Source organism: Acomys russatus, chromosome 12 (genome assembly GCF_903995435.1).
Source record: "Acomys russatus chromosome 12, mAcoRus1.1, whole genome shotgun sequence".
NCBI classification, from domain to species: Eukaryota; Metazoa; Chordata; class Mammalia; order Rodentia; family Muridae; genus Acomys; species Acomys russatus.
The window spans coordinates 37,957,457-37,979,957 of record NC_067148.1 but is presented as its reverse complement, the minus strand read 5'-3'; the positions used below and the strand labels follow the sequence as shown (position 1 = coordinate 37,979,957).

Genomic DNA, 22,501 nt, shown 5'->3' with positions numbered 1-22,501 from the left:
AAACCAGACACATAGATCAATAAAACTGACAGCTCAGATACAAGGCCACACACTATAGCCATCTGATAATTGACAAAGAGGTCAAAACTACTCATCAGAGAAACGACAGCATCTTCACCGAGTAGTGCTAGTAAAACTTGATGCCTGCATGAAGAATGACCTTAGGTCCTTCTCTCTCACCTGGCACAAACATCAACTCCAAATGGATCAGTCCTCAACATAAGAACTTTAAAAGGTACATATAATCCTGAGTCCCATGCTTGTTTTCTGCCTCCTGTCTGTCTTGAGGTCAACAACTTCCTCTAGACAATCACATTGCCATGACACCATGTACATGGGGCCAGGTACCCACGCACTAGACCCTCTGAAACCTTGTACCCAAAACAACCTTCCCTCCTTTAAGTTGTTCTAGCAAGCGTTTCAGCCTCTACTGTGTAAAAGTGATAAATTTTGTAAGTTTACTTTCAATAAGATTTCAAAATATATTGAATAAAACTAAAATATGGTTACAACTGATAGGAAGAAAATAGAAAAAAGCATCATTACAGACACAAGGTAAGAGGTAATTCTTCAGGGGCGAAATGAGTGAAACTGGAGACTAGTAAGAGAAATGACGTAACTACTTGAACTTAAAAGGTCTCTGAAAAACGGAAAGGAGAAAGGTTACAGAATGCTTCTTGGAAAAAAAACTGACAACAAATCAGCCCAACTTTTTGTCAATAAACGCATTTTTCTGACTACAACTCTAAGAATAATGTATCTTTCTCCTTCCTTTGCTGCAGCTAACTAGAGAAGGGAGGAGGGGAGAGAGGGAGGTAAAGAAGAGACTGCAGGGAAATTGTGCCATCACTTCAGTCCTCAGAAGGCTATCCTCCAGCTAAACTAATGTGCATATGCATGCTTACCTTCTTTAACTCTTTGCTTTAGAGGTAAACAAGTATCTACTACATAAATGTATATGAACTGGTGAGAAGATAAAAGGTGGCACAGCCACTAATGTAACAAAGCCATCAAAGAGGACAAAAGGCTGATGTGTTATAACACAGATAAGCCTTGAAGATATTACTTTAAGAAAATAAAATACAAAAGGACATATATCATTCTGTTTTATTTAATCATCTACATCAGTACTTCTTAGATACCAATGCTCACACAGATCATACAGGGCTCTTGTTACATGCAGATTTTTATCCACTGGGTCTTGGGAATAGAACTTGACAGTGTATGGTGCTGCTGGCACATGGACCACACTTGGAACTGGCAGCATTCAGATTAATCCAGCAGGAATGCCACACCTAACACCAAGTGTATGTTTGAGAGAAGTGGCAGAAAGCCCAAAGTCAATACATCCTAGCTGCCAATGCTCAACCTCTCATTTTCCAAAGACAACCAGATCGTATCCCAAAGGCCTAAGACAAACGCACTTACCAGCTAAAGATGCCATCATAGAATTAGAGACATGAGACTCCACCCCCTGCTGTGTCATGTGGTCATTGACAGAGATGGGCCATCCAGAAACTGTTACAAGCCTTGGAGCAGGGTTATGTCTTTACCTGAACCACTGGTGGGTACCACAGTTTGAACATGCCCTCTCAACACTCAGTGGCAGAGTGATGGTATTAGGAGGTAAGGCTTTACGAGTGGTCAGGTCATAGGGCCCTGCCTCCTCTAACAGTGAAGCACCCTCTGCTTATCCTTCTTTTGGCCTTTAATAATCAAGTAAAGGTCAGTGCCAAAGGCAAGAGGCAAAGTGTAAGGATGAATGTGAGGCTCCAATTAGGAAATGAATAGAGAGGGAGAAACAAAAGATCAAACTGGAACAGAAAATTCCTCCCCTTGTCACACAGTTGAACCTGTCTGTGCTTCTGACCCCTAAACTCTAAGACAACACGTTTCTTTTCTTTAGAAATATTTTCAAATATTTTGTTACAGCAGCACAAAATGGACTGAAATACTGGGTTTTCGTGCACACTCTGCCTGTGCCAGTGCCTGGGGAGAGTGAGGCCAACAAAGCTGATGACCTGTGTGCAGCTACTGCTCTTCCCCATGAAAACCATGCAGATGAATGGAAGCTCCTGAGTCTAAAGCAGCCTGAGTTCTTTTTAGATCACATCTTCCAATTCTTTATACACCCCATGCTTAATTTTCTCTGCAGTCTTTATTTCCTCCCAAAATTTCTTTCCAAAAAGCATTCCTTGGCCCTCTCCAGGACAAATTGGTAATCTTGTTGACACTCCCATCATACTCAGAATGTTCTCTGTCGACTCACTTTTCTCTGCATTGCTTCACTAGACTAACTTTCTCAAGCTAATTCCTTGGGAGAACTAGCCCTATTACACTAAGGAATTCATTATGTCTAACAAACTCACTTCTCTACATCAGGAATAGTACTATTCACATACCATTCTCGTTCCCAGCAGTCCTCACATCAGGTGCTATATGCTGTGCTGGTATTCCCAACCAGATTTCAAAGATCACCCACAATGTCTGGTTCACTGTAAGCTCTCAACCTAAGTCCAATGGCAAAGCTGCATATGGCCCACTTCACTCTCCCTGCACACATAGTCCAAGCCACTGACCTTGGTCATTCTCCTTTCTTTGCACCAACCTATACGACATCTCCTTTGTTCCTAATCTGTACTCACTTCCTATCTGTAGCCTCAAGCCTCAAGCACTGACCTTTAGTTGATGACTACTATCTGCCAAGACATCCTGGACCCTGACACTTCGTCTAAAGACACAATCAATCCCCACTTGGCTTTCAAAGGACTTAGGAGAGGCAGCATGATAGTGCACGCCAGTGGTCCAAAGCACTTGGCAGGTGGAGATATAAAGATGAGGAGTGCAAGACTAGCCTTAGCTACACAGTGAGTTCAAGGCCAACCTGAGCTAAATGAGACTCTGTCTCAAATAAAGATAAAAGGGATGAGTAGAGAAATACTTGTACTTTTTCTGATTACGGCAAAGAGCAATTCAAGTTGCCACTGCTAATGTTAATGATAAAGGCTTTACACATGAGAGCAGAGTTAAAGGACAATGGAGGAAAAACAGAGTGAGAACCTGGACTGAGCTACACTGAAGAGAGATCCACATCAGTTAAGGTGGACAATTTGGTCTCTGTTCCAAACCACATCAGTTAGAATGTCATCTGCATGATCCATTTCTAGCCTGATCAAAAAAGGACCTAAAACAGGCCATCAATATGGCTCACAGGGGAAAGATGCTTACAATCAAGACTGAAGACCTCATTTCAATCCCTGGGACTCACATGATGGGAAGAAAGAACATGGCACATGCTCCCACATGTGTACACACACACACACACACACACACACACACACACACACACACACACAGAGGGTTTTAAAGGACCTAAAACTGTGGTAAATATATCCAAAAAATTATTTAAAGACTGTCTCTTGTAGCTCAAGCCTGTATTGAACTCACTCTATAGCCAGAATGACTTTGAATTTCCGATCCTCCTGCCTTTTCATCCTGAGTTTAGAGATTATAGGCCTGTGCCACCATGGCTGGTTTTATGTGAGGTTAGGGATCAAACCCAGAGCCTGTATACTCTAGGCATGAACTCTACCAACTGAGCTGTTAATGTACCCTCAGCAACCAGAATTCTTAATAGACTTTAAACTCCATGTTCTAGCATGAATAAAGAGAAAATGCAAAACTCAGCCAACTAATTCCTAAGAACCAACAGAAGAGACTCCTTAACAATTTCTGATATAAAATCTAAAGACTCAAAAAAATTCAAGGTTGAATTAGTGGATTTTTGAAACAGATTCAAAGGAATCAGACACTTTCTAGCACAGTCTACATACTTCTTAGAGATGAGGAAAAGATACCTGGATCCAGGCTCAGCAGGTTCTTTATGGGGCAGAAGCAAGCTCCATCATGAGGTGTAATAACAACCTCTAGAACAGAGGCTGGCAAACTACAGCTTACAGCCCAAACCCTGTAATCTCTATAAAGCTGTGCATATTCATTTACATACTGCCTTTCACTGTTTTTAGGAAATAAAAGCAGCAGAGGAGTTGTGATACATCTGGACGGCCCATGGTCTAAAATGTTTGCTACCTAGCTTTTCAGAAGTTTGTTGAATCCTTCTGTACAAAGTCCCTGTGCTCCCCAAAATCATTCATTGAGTTATCTCCCTCATCCTGGCCCACTGCCCTAGGTGTGTCTGCCTTTAGCCCTATGTACTGAGTCATCCACTCTCTGACCACTTCCAGTTTCTAGCACTGTATCAGTCTATTCTCAGTGCTCTGTTCTCAAACTCTAGCTTTGGAATGCTGTTGAGATTTCCCTAATTAAATTATGAATAATGTAATAGAAATCATATATTTTCCACATAGGCTACTTAAGCAAGAATCTCACCTTAAATACTATGTTTAACTCAATCTTCTACCATCTAAAAACAACAGTACCCAATATCTATGTGTCCCTTATTCTGAGATCACTGGTCTTTTTGGGTCTTCCCATGCACTTCTTTTTTTTAAAAGATTTATTTATATATTTCTTATGCATACAATGTTCTGCTTGCATGTGTGCCTGCCTGCCAGAAGAGGGCACTGGATCTCATTATAGATAGCTATGAGCCACCATATGGCTGCTGGGAAGTGGACCCAGGACCTCTGGAAGAGTAGACAGTGCTCTTAACCTTTGGGCCATCTCTCCAACCCCTCCCACGCACTTCTTGACTCAAGGTACTTTAATTCCTCCATTCTTACTCCACTAAAACTGCTCCAGCAGTTAATATCATAAATGTACCATATTAACCAAAACTAACTCCCAGGAAGATTGCTCTGCATCTGTTAGCACCAGGGCAGTTATTGCTCCTGCAGATGTCCCCGTCTTCATTCTCTGTACCACATTCTCTCCTGGTGCTCTCCATCTACGTGTCTGTCTTTCCCCGCCTTTTACTTTCTGTCACTGGATGCTCTTCCTCTGCAGATACACAGTGCTTCCATATTCCTCAGGTTCCATCCTTCTTTTATCTTTCCATAAAATCTCCATTTAATGAAGTGTCTCTGAGGTCAACCAAACATTCACTTCTAATCAAGATCTCACACCTTAACTCGAAATCCTAAGAAAAAGCTCCCTTCTATCTGTACAACCTTACATATTCCTGTCTACGTCAAACTCAAGGCGAAATGAACTCTTCCTGCCCTAGCCACTGAGCCTGCTCCCTTTTCTAGATGCTACCTTAGCAGGTGATGATGCTATACCCTCATTTACCTAAGCACACAGTGTAGGATTCATCCTAGTTTCTACCTTCTGCCTCACTTACTATATCCTATCACCAGGTTTACTCAAGCCTAAACTCAATTTTTCAAATTTCTCAGTGCCACTGTAGTTTATCATCTCTCCTTAAGATTCTCTGAACAAATTTTCCTGTCAATCTCCCTCCACTTTTTTCCCTTTCCTTTATGAAATCCACCTTGCCAACCAAATTATTTTAATATGTAAATATGACTGTTCACTCTCCAGAGAAGTCTATGGTTCTCCAATGCCTACATGTTAATTTAGAACTTTCTTATGCAGCAAGACATTTCATGATTTGACACCATCCCCCTATATCATTACTGGATAAGGTAGACCTATTAGCTTTTTAAAACGAGAATCTAAACAATAATGGCAGCAGGAAGCTACTACTATCTATCTATCTTTACTGTTAGAGATAAACTTTTACGCTTTATGAATATTACCAAATAAATTCAAGCATATTTCTTTAGCATCCCGCTTACAAAAACTATACCATGGCACCAATAACTTAATTTGAAAAACAACAGGATTACTTTGTATCACAGAATGTACTTTAAAGCAAGATTACATAACTGAGGGTGACCTTGAAGACCATCTGGATCATTTTTGGCTACTTCTAAATTCTGTTTTCATTAATTAGGATGAATTTGCAGAAAGTGATGTGGAAGCTCATCCCACGAGCACTGACATATATTTTTCAAATGGCTACTCAGCATGCAACATATAATGAGTATAATTAATCCAGTGTGACAGCCCCAAGCACCATTTGGCAAATAGATCCTGCTACCCTGGCTTACACGCACTTGAGAGGACTGCACCTCTTGTTCCTCTTCTGGCTGGATAGAGCCAGGTAACTCACTCTGACCAACAAGTAAAAATAACTCCACCATTTCTGGACCAGGCATTTTAAATGCTGGTTTCCTTCTGCCACAGAAGTATGTGGCAAGAGAACTATATGGCAACAATTCCATCCAGTCTAGGCTCTAGAGTAAAGATAATGCAAAGCAAAAGTCATGGAGGATCTTGCTGGGCAAGGAGAATCAGTAAGATATAAATCACTATCTCTCAGTATAAGCTTACCTACCACATTTATTTAGCACTCAGATATTCTAAGATACCAAAATTTTATATCTCCTGTGCACAATTGTTATCAGTACCAAACTTAACAGCTAGAAAAAGTGCACTCGAGTTATGTTATCTTGGCCAAACTATAGGCTTATAGTTTTCATTTCTAGGAATAACAGTAATTAGCATCTGACACTTTTGGAGCACTTATATGCCATATTTGCTGTAACTTGATTACATTAACTCATTCATTGCAATGAATATGGATTTAATCAAACTATCTCTATAGAAATGAGGAGGAATTAAATTAATTTTAACATATAATCTTAAAATATTAATTGGGAGTTTCCCAGCACAAATAAACTACTCTACCTTTAAATGATACATTCTTTATTTCAGACATTTCAACCTGAATTACAGAGATCTGAAGACATATTTAAAACAGGCAAGAACCTGAAGTATTTGAGCCCAGAGCTGGCAACAGTAAGAGAGAAAAGATGACTGTTAAAAATAGGTTTATGTACATAAGACTGTCAGGAAAACCTGACCATGGTAGTAGATACACTTACCCACTGGACCACTCTGGGTGGAGGTTCCCAAACCTTCCCTCCATCATCAAGTACCTTCCAAGTCCTTTCTGGGACTACCATGCAGGCCAAGAAAGCAAACAGTTCTAAGAAATTCTAATTCCATTGAAATTGACAACAATCCAAAACGATAGTGGTTATGTAAAAGATTGGATTAAATATAATCTAGCATGATAGGTGCATATTTAAAGAGGAACTTGTAAGACAAAACTTTCAAACAATCACTTGAAGTAAACATTGATTGTCAAAGGAAACAATTTACTCTACCAGGCCAATGTCTTATGACCCTGAGAAGGTTTGGAACAGCCACTGAAAATTAGGATTAAATGTAAACTTTGATTTTTGTATTTGTTTAATTTAGAACAAGAGCAGCACTCCTATCAGCTGCTTTATTCCTTTATTCTTTTGTTTTGTTTTGGTTTGGTTTGGTTTTTGGTTTTTTGAGACAGGGTTTCTCTGTGTAGCCTTGGCTGTCCTAGACTCCTTGTAGACCAGGCTGGCCTTGAACTCACAGGGATCCACCTGCCTCTGCCTCCTGAGTGCTGGGATTAAAGGTGTGTGCCACCACTGCCCGGCTTATTCTTTCCTTTATTCTTTCAAACTCAAGCTCTTTCTCTCTGAGCCAATCTTTTCTTACAAACATTCATCTGAGCTCTAGCAGCTTAAGTGTCACTATCCCTGCACAAAAGTAAGCTAGCTTGATAAGCACACAATAGACACGTTGGAGAATATTCAATAAGGGTCTACCATTATCTAAAACATACACTCTGCTGCACTGTAAGCTGAGTGACCCAACAGTGTCTTGAGAGAAATCTAGACCTAACTAGCACAATACCTGACTGATTTCCTCCCACTTGTCCCCTGACACCAATGTAAGGGGTCAACAATACACGAGGTGATCCATAATAACTAAGTGAATGGGTCCCCAACATGAGGCTTCCAGGAGATATCAATATATCAAGTGGACCCCAGGCTGTCTTTTCATAATTTTTAATATTCAGTCAAAAGAATACAAGGGTGCCCGGCACAGTGGCACTCACCTTTAATCCCAGCACTCGAAAGGCAGAGGCAGGTAGATCACTGAATTCAAGGCCAGCCTGGTCTATAGCGTGAGCTCCAGAACATTCAGGGCTGCATAAAGAACCCCTATCTCAAAAGACAAAAACAACAACAAAAGAATACAAAGCTAAGTCCCAGCAAGTAAAAAGTTGGCTTGAAATCTCTCTCTTTCAGCCAACTTCTGTTTCACACTTTTTCTGATTGACAACCTCCTTTACTCTAGTTTTCTCTGAGCTGATTACTTTGGCTACATCAACAAAACTGCTCACCTCAGTTCCCAGCCAAGTCCACAGAAGGGCTTCCTTTTCAACCCACCTCTCAGAACCAGGATACCAGAGCTAAATCCTGTTCTCCAAGCCTCCTTTGCTGTAACCAAAAACTGCCAAAATTCTGCCTCTCGGAGTTCTACTTCTGCTCTGGACTGTGTTCCCTGTGTGACTCACTGTGCCTCCAAGATCAGTGACAGCCACCAAGACTCCATAGTTAAGTCCCACATCTCTGGAAATCTCCCCTGGAACCTACTACTTCCTACCTGAAAATTGCCTATTTGTCCTTTGAAAATCTGTGCTGTGTCACTTGCAATCTGCTGCCAATGAGCCTGGAGAGCATCTAGGTCTATCAGCCCTTTGACTCTGCTCTGACCAGGGCACTATAGCTCTTGCTTAGGCTTCACAGTCAGGCTAGCTATCAGGCACCTGGTAAGGCTCCAAAGACCATTACCAATACCTGCCTCCACAAAACCCTGAGAGGCTGCCACACCGCCTAGTCCTCACACAGCGACTAGAGTTCTAAGTAATTTTTTCCCAAACTTTTCTGAGACTGACACAGGCTTCAGACATTCCAACTGATAAAGTCAACTTCATTGCTCATGGTGGCAACTTAAGATGATATCTAATGCTAAGATATATAGTGCTATTTTCTAAATCCATACTAATTCTATGATACCAGACAATATCCATCTACAGATCAAATAACTCCTTCACTGATATTCCTGGATTAACAAATATCAATGAAATGATAAAACTGGGAGATGTAAATCTGAATCCAACTGTTACTCCTTAATACTAATTAATTAAAGTAAGATGTTTAAGTCCTATTTTTCCCATTTGTAAAACTGAGCTAGAGATAGCAGCACACTAAAGAATGAGACATCAAATACGGTACCTGCTATGAGAGCACACATAAAGAAGTTCACAATCATCAGGATTATATATGTTTCTTTATAGTATCCTACACTGGAGTATTAAGAGAAGGAAAATAACAGGATAAGGTTATTATGGTTTAAAAGACAGACCAAGGGACAGGGAGACAGCTCCTTGGGTAAAAAGTGCTTTCTGTGCAAACCTGACAACCTGAGTTCGGATCCCCAGAAGCCATATTACTAATGTGAATAAAATTAAAAACCTAGTCTCGGAAGCACAGGCATCTGTAATCCTTAGGAAATTCTAAGAAAAGATGGCAATCAGAGTCAAGAGAATCTCCACAAGCTCTCCAGCCAGCCACCCAGGCTCACGAACAAGAACTGACACCTTAGTTGTCTTGTGGTCTCCACATGTTCTCCACCCACACACACACAACACCCCCACACACACACACAAGATTAAGGACAAGACTGCATAAAAGTTATGAAAGATTAATTTTTTAAATCAAGAAAAGGATGAGAAGAACCGTGGCAATAATCAAGAAGACAGCAAACAAATATTTTGTGTGTGTGTGTGTGTATGTGTGTGTGTGTGTGTTATACACATGTGTATTCGGGTGGACCTGCTGCTGGTAGGCACCAATGTGGAAAACAAAGGTCAATGTCAGATGTCTTCCTATAACCCTTTCTGCCTTATGTTGTTGTTGTTTTATATTCTAGAGACAGTGTCTCTCTATGTAGCTTTAGCTGTCCAGGAACTATGTAGACCAGGCTGGCCTCAAACTCAAAAGATCTGCCTCCCCAGTGCTAGGAGTAAAGATGTGTACCACTGCACCCAGCCCTCCACTTACGTTCTAAGACAGGTTCTCCAGCTGAAGCCGGAGCTTGACACCTCAGCTAGGCAGGGAGGCCAATGAGCCCTGTCATTTGCGCCTCTGCTACTACCACCCCACCATCATCACCCCCACAGTAGTAGGGTTACTGATGTGCACTGCTGCACCTAATATTTTTGTGGGTGCTGAGGAGCCAAACTCAGGCCTTCAGGCTTGTGTAGCAAGCATATACCAATTAAGTCCTCTCCCCAGCCCTAGCAAACAGACATTTCTAAGCAAAGCAGTATATCATGGGACTATATGAGCTGCCAGGGACACTGGTTTCCATGGAGGGTATGGTACTGAGGGATGGTAGAACCCCCTTTTCCTCCTCATGTCTGGGAGAGTCAGTAGAGGGGCTTTATTTTTATTTTATTTTATTTTATTAATTTATTCAGATTACATCTCAATTGTTATCCTTTCACTTGTATCTTCCTGTTCCTCCCTCCCTCCCTCTTCCATCCTATTCCCCTCCCCTAGGTCTGTGACAGAAGAGGACCTCCTCTCCCACCATATGGTCACAGCCTATCAAGTCTCATCTTGGTAGCCTGCTTATTCTTTCTTTGAGTGCCACCAGGCCTCCCCACCAAGGGGAAGTGGTCAAATATGGAGCACCAGAGTTCATGTCAGAGTCAGTTCCGGCTCTCCACACAACTGTGGATAATGTCCTGTCTATTGGCTAGATCTGAGTAGGGGTTCAATGTTTACTGTATGTATTGCCCTTGGTTGGTACAGTAGTTTGAGCCTACTCCCCCTGGGTCCAGATCAAGAGGGGCTTTATTTAGCTAATAGTTCAACCCACATGTTCTTCTCTGAAGCCTGACATTTCCATAACCCTCTCCTGACAAAGCACTCTCATCCTGGAATAAAACAAAACAAAAGCTCTCATCCCTCAACCCTGACTTGTAACGTAACCTTATGCCACCTCCCCCAACTGCCTCAGAGAGTCTGCTGCGCAAATAATGATGTGTATTTCTTCCCATGCTGTAAACCTTACCAGTCATTATTTCCATCCCCTTCCAACCAGCCCACGAGCTCCTGAAGGGCAAACCTGGGACCTATTCTGTTTCTATCTCCAGGATCTAGCCCAGGGCAGCCTAAGTGGGAGGAGACACTGGTCACCCAGTGCAGTGCCAAGAAGAACGAGGATCAACGCTTGGGCATGGCTCCCACCACCATCACCCTTTTGAATACCTAAGGGAGAAGGAAGTCAAGAGATCCTGAGTCCATGCCTGGCTCTGCTCAAAACTCTGTTCAAACCACACACTCCCACAGTATCTAGTCCCCCAACTGGCAATGTAAAGAAACTATCATTTGTCCCTCAAACATCCTTCAATAGATGTCTATTATAAACAAACGCTAAAAATGTGAAAGAATTCTGGAATTAAAATTGTTATGTAAGAGTAAATTATTTTTATTATTGCCTCACAGCTTGATACTTTTATAGCTATCTATTTTGCCAAAAAAGCATGCTGTGAAGTAAATTGACTATTTACTACTATGACTAAAGAACTGCTTTTTTTCTAAAACCCTAAGGGCACTATAGTTTACATACCCAAGAGAGTGAACACAGTAAACATAAAGAAGCAAAGACAAATAATCCAATTACTTCACATTCACTTACACCACTGACTAGAGATTTCTTTGATAACAGGTTTGTATACTAACAAACCTGTAAGACAGTGGACAGCATGTTTTGAGGTATCTATATTATAGGTGTTAGGAATTTCTGATGACAGTCTGAATATTCTCTTCTTTCTAGTTTGATTCTGTCACCAACAACTGTCACAGATAGGTCACAGCAAATAGACCACCAAGCCCTTCAAACTGAGACACTGTGAAATACAAAAGTATGCCCAATGGAGCTGATCTGAAAAGAACCAAAGCCAGTGTCAGCAGGCCCTGTAAAGATTCTTGGAGCTCCACAGACATAGAATAAGCAATCAAATGGCCTCCAAATCTCAGACTTCTAAAAGCTAAAGAAGCACATGTGCACATTAACACTGCCCCTCAAGAATGCAGCCTCATGTCCAGTGGTGGCACACAGCTTTAATCCCAGCACTCAGGAGGCAGAGGCGGGCAGGTTACTGTGAGTTCGAGGCCAGCCTGGTCTAGAAAGTGAGATCAGGACAGCCAAGGTAACACAGAGAAACTCTGTCTCAAACAAAACAAAACAAACAAAACAAAAACAAAAACAACAACAAAAGAATGCAGCCTCTATGGCCCTACACCAGCCCTTGTCAGCAGTTACAAGAAGGGGAGGCTCCTGACAACCAAGCCTATGGCTGTCTATGTCAGTCTGTTCATTAGGGTGCTACCAATAGACAGAGGGCACAAAGCTCTAGCCTGGGACTCAGTGGCCCAGACACCACTGTTACTATCCACATTTCACACTCAACAATCTTCCCTCCAAACAGAGCTCAGGTCCAAGAAGCAATGACACCTACCTGCTGCACAGAGGAAGTCTTTTAGCTGCCCAAACAAGAGAACCAACATGAACTGGGAACTTACTAGAAACATATGATTTGGGCATCACCTAAGCCCTACTGAATAAGAATTTTTATTTATTAAAACTCCCAGATAAATAATTTGCAAGCTAAAGACCAGCCCCAGCCTAAGGGCTGTCACTCTCACCACCATCTTTCTCAAAGACAAGACTCAACGCTCTCAGCTCGCAAGCCTCTCTGATGAGTCCAGACTCCTGAACACTAAATGGGCTGCTGATAACTCACAGTTCCTTTACCCAGCCTCCTCTAACCTCTAGAGTTGTTCAGTCCCACAAAGGACACTAGCTGCTTTGCCTCTTGACAAGATACCTATACTACCTTCCAGGCAAAAGAGGCAGTCTCCAAAGCCAAGGGGGCTCCAGAGGCCTCTGGCCCTTGTAAGTCAGAGCTCTGTCTATGTTGCGTGCTAACTCAATGACTGAGGCTAGCACACAGCACTCAAGATTCAGGGACTCTTATTATTTTGACTTGCAAGATGCCACAGCTCATTCTAGGCCCTGGAATATTTCTTTGCAATATGGACTGATGACAAGTTCTGAGAGGAGCAGCTAAGTACACTTTGAGAGCTTTGCTGCTGCCTTGTTTTTAAACATGGCAGCTCTACCGTGGAAGGACGCAAGCATATCTCAGCTTACCCTAGGTAGGACCTTGCATCTAATGTCTCTTTTGGCTCTACTGCTATTTATATGCCTGAGGAAGAATACTATTGGTACTGTCCTCTTTCTTGATGACTCTCCACTAAGCTTCATCGTGCCAGCCAACCAAGAGATAGTAGAAGCAAACTAGGTATATTCAAAAGCACACATTATAATCCTAGGACTCAGAAAGCCGAGGGAGAACAGCGACTTAGCAGTCAACCTGGATTACATAAAAGACTCTATCTCAAAAACCACAGACAACAAAAGCACACCCTCATGTCTGCACAGACTAAGGACTACATGAGTCTGAGTTTGTTGACTCCACTTCACTGTTCATCTATTTCCTACATCCTCACAGATGGCATCGGTCCCTTATCTACACCAGGTGTAACTGGCCATCATGGTTTTGTCCACATATGACAGGGATGTGGGCCTCTCTACGCTGTCCTCACCTAACCTCTAAATGGTGGCAATAATTTCATTTCAGTTAGGTTAACTGTTGCAGGATATTTGACCCCATTGTGATCCCTGAGATTGCAAACTGTAAAAAGCTGTCTTTGATCCCATTGTGATCCCTGAGATTGTGAACCTGTCTTTTGTTTGGTGCAGTTCAGCCCTAACGCACATCTTTAATCCAAGAGCTATCTGTACACAGGATTTAATAAAATTAACTCTAAGTCAAGAGGTGGAGGAAGAAACCAGTTGACAGGAATTAAAGAGTAGGAGGGACTTTGAGTTGAGGGGTATTTAATACAGCATGTAAAAGTAGAAGGAATTCTTGGGCTTTTAGTTTTTAGATTTTAGCTTTTAGCTCCTCAGCTCCTTGGCCTTTGACTTTTTGGGCTAGGGTTTTTTGGCCTTTTCCTCCTGGGCTGTCAGCTGAACTAGTGAAACTTTGGGCCTTTTCCATCGGGACATGAGCTGAGTAGGAAGGTCAGCTGGGTGCTTTCTCTGCCTCTCTGAGATAACAGGTTTTCACCACAGCATCTGTCTCCTGAGTCTTTATTGGTAAAATAGAACAATTGGGATTTTCATTTAAAAGAAATGGAATGAATGGATCATATATTAGTCATATACTGAACTCTAAGATCAAAAATTGATAAATGGGACCTCATGAAACTGAAAAGCTTCTGTAAGGCAAAGGTCTCTGTCAATAGAACAAAATGACAACCTACAGAATGGGAAAAGATCTTCACCAACCCTACATCCGAAAGGGTTAATATTCAAAATATATAAAGAACTCAAGAAATTAAACACCACCAAACCAAATTATCCAACTAAAAAAGAGGGTCAGAACTAAACAGAGAATTCTCAACAGAGAAACATCAAATGGCTGAGAAAAACCTAAAGAAATGCTCAACACCCTTAGTTACCAGGAAAATACAAGTCAAAACGACTCTGAGATTCCATCTTACACCTAGCAGCATCGCTAAGATCAGAAACTCGAGTTGCAGCACATGCTGGCGAGGATGTGAAGAAAAAGGAACCCTCCTCCACTGCTGGTGGGAGTGCAACATGAACAACCACTTTGGAAGTCAACCTGGTGCTTTCCCAGAAAATCGAGAATAGTGCTACTGCCAAGACCCAGTTACAACACTCCTAGGCATATATACCGGAAAGATGCTCCAACATACAACAAGAACATTTGCTCAACTATGTTCATAGCAGCTTTATTTGTAATAGCTAGAATCTGGAAACAGCCTACATGTCCCTCAACCAAAGAATGGATAAAGAAACTATGGTACATTTAAACACAATGGAATACTACTCAGCTATTAAAAACAAGGAAATCTTGAAATTTACAGGCAAATGGATGGACACACATGGTATATACTCACTTATAAGTGGATATTAGCCCAACATAGATGTCCTCTGAGAGACTCCATCCAGAGGGGGATCAGTACAGATGCTAGGACTCACTGCTGGACTCTGGGTGGCACACTGAGAATAGTATGGATGACAGTAGTAGGGGGGGATGGAAGGACCCAGAGGGTTCAGAAGCCCCACAAGGAGACATCAAGGCCAGCGTGTCTGGACCCAGACAGGCCAACACAAACTGTAGCACCACCCGAGGACAACACATGCAGAAAACCTAGACACCCCACCATACCCCATCAGATCTAGGCAATGGACAGCTCATTCTCCACAGCTGTGTAGGGAAAAGGGACTGCCTCTAACATGAACTCTGGTGTGCCCAATTTGACCACTTCCCCTTGGTGGGGAGGTCTGGCAACACACAGAGGAATAGGAAGCAGGCTATCCAGATGGGACCTGATAAGCTGTGGTCATATGGTGGGGGAGGAGATCCCCTTCTGTCAGAAGTCTAGGAGAGGGGAATAGGGCAAAAGAGGGAGGGAGGCTGGGAACAGGAAGATACAAGTGAGAAGATAACAATTGAGATGTAATCTGAATAAATTATAATAAATTAAAATTTAAAAATGAAAATGGAAAAAGAAAAACTACCAAACTCCTTTCCAGAGTAATTGTTCATTTTTCCTGTCAACAGTACTAGTTACTTCATACCCACACCAACACATGGTCAATCTTTTTAACTTTAGCTATTCTTGCGAATCTGCAGTAACTTGTGATTTTACTTAGTATTTCCTTAATGACTACTTACATTGAATATCTTTTCCCATAGTTGCCATCATATGTCCTTAGTGAAGCTGTTCAAATCTTTAATGTATTTTGTAACTGAGCTATTATTGAGTTAATATTTCTTTATATTATAAATAAAAGTCCATAACCAAATAATGGTTTTTGTATTCTTTTCCCTCATCTGTGGCCTATCTCTTTATTTTTAAAATAGTAGTTATTGAATAGCAAAATGTATGCTCTTGATGAAATCAAATTTACTGATTTTTTTCTTATAGTTTTCTTTTGTTATAGTTAAGAAATATTGGCCAAATGTGATGTCTAAAACCTGGAATTCTAAAATTTTCGACTCAGTTGTCTTCCTTCTATTTGCTGGTCCCTATTTTGACCATGGTGTAGACCGAACCTAGAGTTAATTACAGTTGTGCTTCTTACAGTTGAGACCCTTCCTTAGCCCTTGGTGTTTTCATTTTCACCCTGTGACAGGCTGGCCTTAAACTCACTGTGTAGCCAAGTTAGGCCTCTAATCTGCAATACCCCTGCCTCAGCTTCCCAAGGCACCTCTGAGCCTCTTCTAATCTCTGTATATAGTAAGGGGCAAAGTTAATTTATTTTTATATGTCTATAAAACTAGCACAGAACATTTGTTGGGAAAAGATCCCCCTTAGCAATTCATGGCATATCTTCAAAAATGAATGAGTCTATTTCTGGGTTCTCTATTTTATTCCACTTTTCTGCATGCCCACCTGAACGCTAACAGCACACCTGGCCTTGGTTACGGGAGCATTAGCAAAGGCCTTGAAATCAGATGGTGCTGTGTCTCCAGTTTTGTTCTTTGTTTGGCTCTTCTAGATGCTTCATTCTTCCACATAGATCTGAAAACGCTGCTGATTCTGGGAAAGGGCAGCGCACTGAATCAGCTTGATCTGTTTGAGAAGAACTGGAACCTTAACAGTCCTGACTCTCATATTTCTCACTATTCGCTGAATTCTTAAGTTCTCTCACTAATGCTTCATAGTTTTAGTGTACACTGCTTATATTTTTGGTCAACTATCTCCTTAATTATATCATATTTCATCCTCTAGTAAATGGCATTTTCAGAAGTTTTTAATTTCCTGTTTTTTATTGCAGGATGTAGAAGAACAAATAAATGATTTTTTTATATAAGACTTCTGTCTTTCAACCTTGATAACTCACTTCTTCTAGCATCTTTTTAATAGGCTCATTAGGACTTTCTACATAGAAAACCATGTAGTAAGACAATAAAACAATTTTTGTCAGTTGTGCTTGGTTCTACCCTAGGTCTCTAAACAATCTAGCTTCCAAATCCTGGCTATCCAGGCAGTTTTGGGAGGAGAAGGAAGGGGGGTTGCAATCAGGATCTATTATATGGAAAAGAATAAAAAGAAAAAGAATATATATGTATGTGTATATATATATATAATTTTGTATAAAATATATATATATATAAATTATTTCTTAGTTCCTTTTGGTACTGGCTTGAATCTCCAAAACAATGTAGGGAAGACAGGCTTGGTGGCAGATGCCTACATCCCAGAACTCTCTATTCTAGTACTCAGGAGACTAGGAAAGGAGGACCCTGAGTGCAATGCTAGTGTGGGCTACACAGTGAGACTCTGTCCTACCCCACAAAAGGAGGCTGACAAGAGCATCCCTACGTCCCCTCCATTTTGAGGGTAGAGTCTTTCACCACTAAGAATGACACTGTTCTAATGTTTTCTACACGTTCTGTGCTCTCAGTTCATAACATGACAACTATTCTTGTTTTGCTGCAAAGCTTTATCCTAAATAGTTGTGCATTTTGCCAAATGCATTTTCTATGTCCACTGACTAATACTTGACTGAAATATGGGATCATATTCAGCTTGGTAAATGATGAGCTATGAGGATTGTTTTTACAGCCGGGAGGCGGTGGTGCACGCCTTTAATTCCAGCACTCAGGAGGCAGAGGCACGTGGATCACTGTGAGTTCAAGGCCAGCCTGGTCTCCAAAGCAAGTCCAGGACAGCCAAGGCTACACAGAGAAACCCTGTCTCTAAAAACCAAAATAACAATAACAATAATAAGAATAATAATAATTAATAAATAAGGCAACTTTTCATCTAGGACAAGTGCCATGCTCTTGTGCTCTGTTTGTACATTCATGTTCCTGGAGTCCCACTGATAGCATTTTGTTGCATGGTGTCTACCTGGGTGTATGAGAGGTATTCATCTGTATGTCTCTTATGTTATTTCCCACTCTGGTATTTCACAATGGTGGTCTCACAGAATGAACGGGAAAGGGTAGCTCCTTCTATAAATGTTTAGTGAGGTTTGCCAGCAAGTGAGACCATTTAGGGTGCTAAAGTTTTTTCTTCAGTAATACATCCAAAAAGAATATTAGTAAGATCAGGCAAAACTAGTGGCTTTTACAACAAAATATGTTCTTCCTAATGACATCACACTCATTTTGCTTAAACACAAAGTTTAACACGTGCCTGTGGCTCTCCTCTCTTCTTTGTCCTGTTCCTCAAACTTGCCTTCAATTCCTACCTGCTCTACTTCACATACCAACTTCTCTTCCCTGTAATTGCCATGGCCACATCTCAGCCTGCACAGTGGCTAGCTGGGACATGCAGCTTGTCCCCACTATAATCCAATGTTCACACGACAGCCAGCATGATTTCAGGTTTGGTTTCTTCCATTTTTACATATAACTGTAAAAGGAAACAACAGGTTTGTTCATGAAGCCTGAACTGCACTGACTGTGGGTGCTACCTAGTTTGCCAAACTGTTTACTGCTTCACTAGCTCTAGCACATGGGAATTCACAAAGTCAGACCTCTACATCCGGGCTTGGTGGCACATGCCTTTTATCTAAGCACTAAATGTGCATTGCTGTGTGATCCAGTACAGGTAACAGAAATCTATAAAGAATACCATCATTTCTGTAGATTGTTATCCAAGCTCTCACAGCGTGTGTGCGCGCATGCGCATGCACACACACACACACACACACACACACACACACAAATGCTTAAGAATATCATGGAATGTGCAATACCCTACGAAGAAAATAAATGAAAAGGGAAAATTAAACTCACCTTCCACTGGTCCTCAGGAAGCAGTTTTACAGCCACAAGGTCCCCATTTAAGGCTCTATTACGAGCAACAACTCCATCAATAAAAATGTCCCGATCGCCATCCTAAATTGGAGGAAGAAATTAAAGGAACAGTCAACTTACCAAGGCCTGGAGCCAAAATGTATTTCCTTAAAAGTGATCACACTCCAAATCTATCTGCTAGCTTAACAAGAACACTATTCCATAGCCTCAAACAAATCTAAAGGAAATTAAGTCTCTTCTGATAAGAAGAAATGGCGATGAAAACCTAAGAACAGACTAGCAAGTGCACAGAGACCCACTAAAGGCAGACAAGAACAAAGAAAAGTACATAAAGAAGAAAAACTAAGACTTAGATTACTAAAATGAGAAAGATGATACTCTTGTGTTATCCTTTTTAGCTTTAGATTGGAAAAATAAAAACCTCCAAAGGAAGTAGAGAGAAGGAAGAAATAAGAATTTGAGATTAAAGCTGGGTGTGGTGTGCGTGCCTTTAATCCCAGCACTCGGGAGGCAGAGGCAGGTGGATCAGGAGACAGAGGCAGGCAGATCGCTATGAGCTCAAGGCCATCCCGGTCCACAAAGCTAGTCCAGGAAAGCCAGGGCTACACAGAGAAACCCTGCCTTGAAAAATAAAAAATAAAAGAATTTGAGATTAGCAGATACATATGTAAATACACTTATATGTAATTATAAGTAAACATAAAAATAGTATGATTCCATAAAGAATCATATTTAAAACTTCAGTGGCATGAACAGGACACCCCTTTCGAGCTGTTTGTCAGGGGAGTCCAAAAGACTCTCAAAATAACATGTACTATTGCTGTTGCCCTAAATTGCCTCCAGAAATTGAAGGTCAATCCCTATTGCTGGAGATACCACATACTTCGGATGCAGGATTTGGAGGAGCAGAGCTGGATCTGGCCTGGAAGCCTCCTCCCTGAGAACTAGCTGTCACAGTGCTGGGGATAGAAGCAAAATCAATACTCCAACCCAACTGTAATGCCTATGAACCACAGCACTGACCAGAACTACAAGATAACCTCAAAGGTATGATAGTGGCACTCTATCTTTGGGGTGACCAATAGCAATCTAATTGGACTTAAAGCCCACTCAATAGAAAGGTGTTTGTACCTGATACTGTAAACCTAGACAGTTACTGATGGCTGGTGAGGCTATGAACCCTAGAAGAGAGCCTACTTCTGCTACATTCCTAAACTGGTCAATTTCCTAACTGCATTCTAAGTATTTACCTTCTACCTACATGTAAGTGTAGCTCTCACCACTCATCAAAGAAGCTTCTTTTTGCAGTACACTGAGACCATTACAGAAACTCACGATTGGTTAAAAGGCAAAGAATAACTGACTGGAAGATACGCAGCCTCAACAGACACACCTACAACACAAGCCCTGCACCTAAGGCTCAAGGAACATTGCAGAAGAGTGAATAGAAAGACCTTAAGAGCCACGTCTGTAATCCCAGCACTCAGGAGGCAGAGACAGGCGGATCTCTGCGAGTTCCAGGCCAGCCTGGTCTGCAAAGGGAGTCCAGGACAGCAGGGTTATTGCACGGAGAAAGCCTGTCTTGAAAAACAGAGACAGAGGGAGGGGACTAGATACTGGCTAAATGTTGGTTTTGGTTACAGGAGCTGATATCAAAAGTATCAGGAAAGTCACTTTTTTTTTTAATAGACCCACTCTATACTGCTTAGATTTAGCATTCAAATACCTGAATACTATAAAATTCTAGTTAGTTAAAACTGGCATTCCAAAATCACCAACTCCACCTCAAAAAAACACAGAAGGGAGATTTTAGCCACTCAGCATGTTTTATAGTTCCCAGTTACAAACAAATTTGAGATATTTTAAAACAGACTTTCTGTTCAATTTCCAATCTAGTGATGGCTGGCAGCTGTGGCCTACCCTCTGCCAAACCTGACCCCACCCTAGTCCCTGAGGAACAGCTACCGTGTTAGCCACAAAGAATTACGGCAGTTTGACCTTGTGATGAGCTTCTCAGAGAAACAGAGATGGCTGGTAAACAGAACGTGAACAACACAAGTGTGACCCATCACCATCAACGGCTGCCTCCTGCCATGTATTTAAAGCAGCATGAGCAGCGTATGAACCATGCTCCAGAGAGCTGTTCAGAGGTCACCCTAACCCATCCCCATGCATCAGAACACCAGGAATGCAGGGCCGCCTCAACAAGCAGTTGTACTCATCCTTTGGCAGCTCAGAGATTAAAAGATTAAATGACTATTTTTCTGTCTCAAAGAACCAAGAAAATAATGAGTAGAGCCTGAGACAACCTCTAGCTATTCTATTACTATTCAGTTCTTCTTCGATTCACTCAGAAGCCTATATCTATAGCCAAATCTACTATTTTAGAGATATTAAACTTACGCCAGGTGACGGTGGTGCCTTTAATTCCTGCACTCTGGAGGCAGAAGTAGGCGTATCTCTTGAGTTCTGAGGCCAGCCTGGTCTACAGAATGAGTTCCAGGGCAGACAGGACTATGTCGAGAAATGAAAAATAAAACACTAAACTTAGGAACTGCTCAATACTATCCCTCTTAACTAGTTTTTAAGGCCACACAACTCAGCTCTTCACTTGGATGCTGGAAGACTTGCCTTACGCATCAGAAAGAATGCCTAAAAGTGGGGAGGGGGAGAGGGGGAGGGAGACAGGAGGGGAATGATGAACACCCTTAGAAAAAATAAAAGGAGTATAGAAATATCTAACTAAAAAAAGACAATGAGGGAAGACAATATAAGAATGTCACAATGGTCAGAGCATCCTCTATTGGTGGGATTATAGGCCTTTTTGGACCAGAAATACATTCCACAGCTGAATAAAGGGTGCCTCCCACAACAAGACACAAATTACAGAGCTTCTTAAACCAATATAATCCAAGTCAGAAACAACAACAAAAAGTTGTCCATTTCTTTTCTTTATCTCAAGTCAAATAGGATAAAAAGATATTGTAATATTATCATTTATCTTACTTGCTTACAATCTATTTCTATTTATTTTCACTTTGTATTTTACTTTTGCCAAGAATTCCAAGATACTGGCAGTTATCTAACTGACTCATTCCATATACTTGGAATCTGCCATAAGGAAACAAAAATCTGCTTTCTACCAATAGAAATTATAACAATTCCAAGTCAAGTTCCCTCAACACAAAATATTAGTCTATAACTGATGATGAAGACTTATCCCTCTGGCCTAGGTGGATATTCTCACATGGCAAATAACACTAAGTAAACATTTTTAGAGTAAGAACAAACCTAATCTAAGCTTTTTTTTTTTCTCTCCAAAAGCCTTGGAATTTTGAAGTCATGACAAACATGATATTTAATTAATTCTTCATATTACAAATAAGGAAATCTTTCTATTTCCTATGGTCAGACCAGATTTTTTTTTTCTTTTTTTTTTTTTTTTTTTTTTTTTTTTTTTTACAATTTCCTTTATTTTATTAATATGGTATAGTACACTAATTTTAACAACTTTGTCCAGGTATAATAACTATTTATATATTACATTTGCTATATTTTATTTGATGAGTTTTGATATATACCTGTCAACTTTGTTTGATTTTTAGCTGTAAACCACATTCAAAGCTGTAGCTGAGC

The 22,501-nt window shown here is 41.0% G+C and overlaps 1 protein-coding gene across 3 annotated transcripts in view; it reads right to left on the bottom strand.

Moving 5' to 3' along the window:
* Dis3l2 (DIS3 like 3'-5' exoribonuclease 2) overlaps positions 1–22,501 on the bottom strand; it is a 303,393-nt gene that overhangs the window by 232,265 nt on the left and 48,627 nt on the right. For all 3 annotated transcript variants that reach the window (XM_051154243.1, XM_051154242.1, XM_051154244.1), the window contains exon 5: positions 18,845–18,946. In XM_051154243.1, the coding sequence (XP_051010200.1) occupies positions 18,845–18,946 (102 nt within the window). The remainder of the gene's footprint in view (positions 1–18,844; positions 18,947–22,501) is intronic.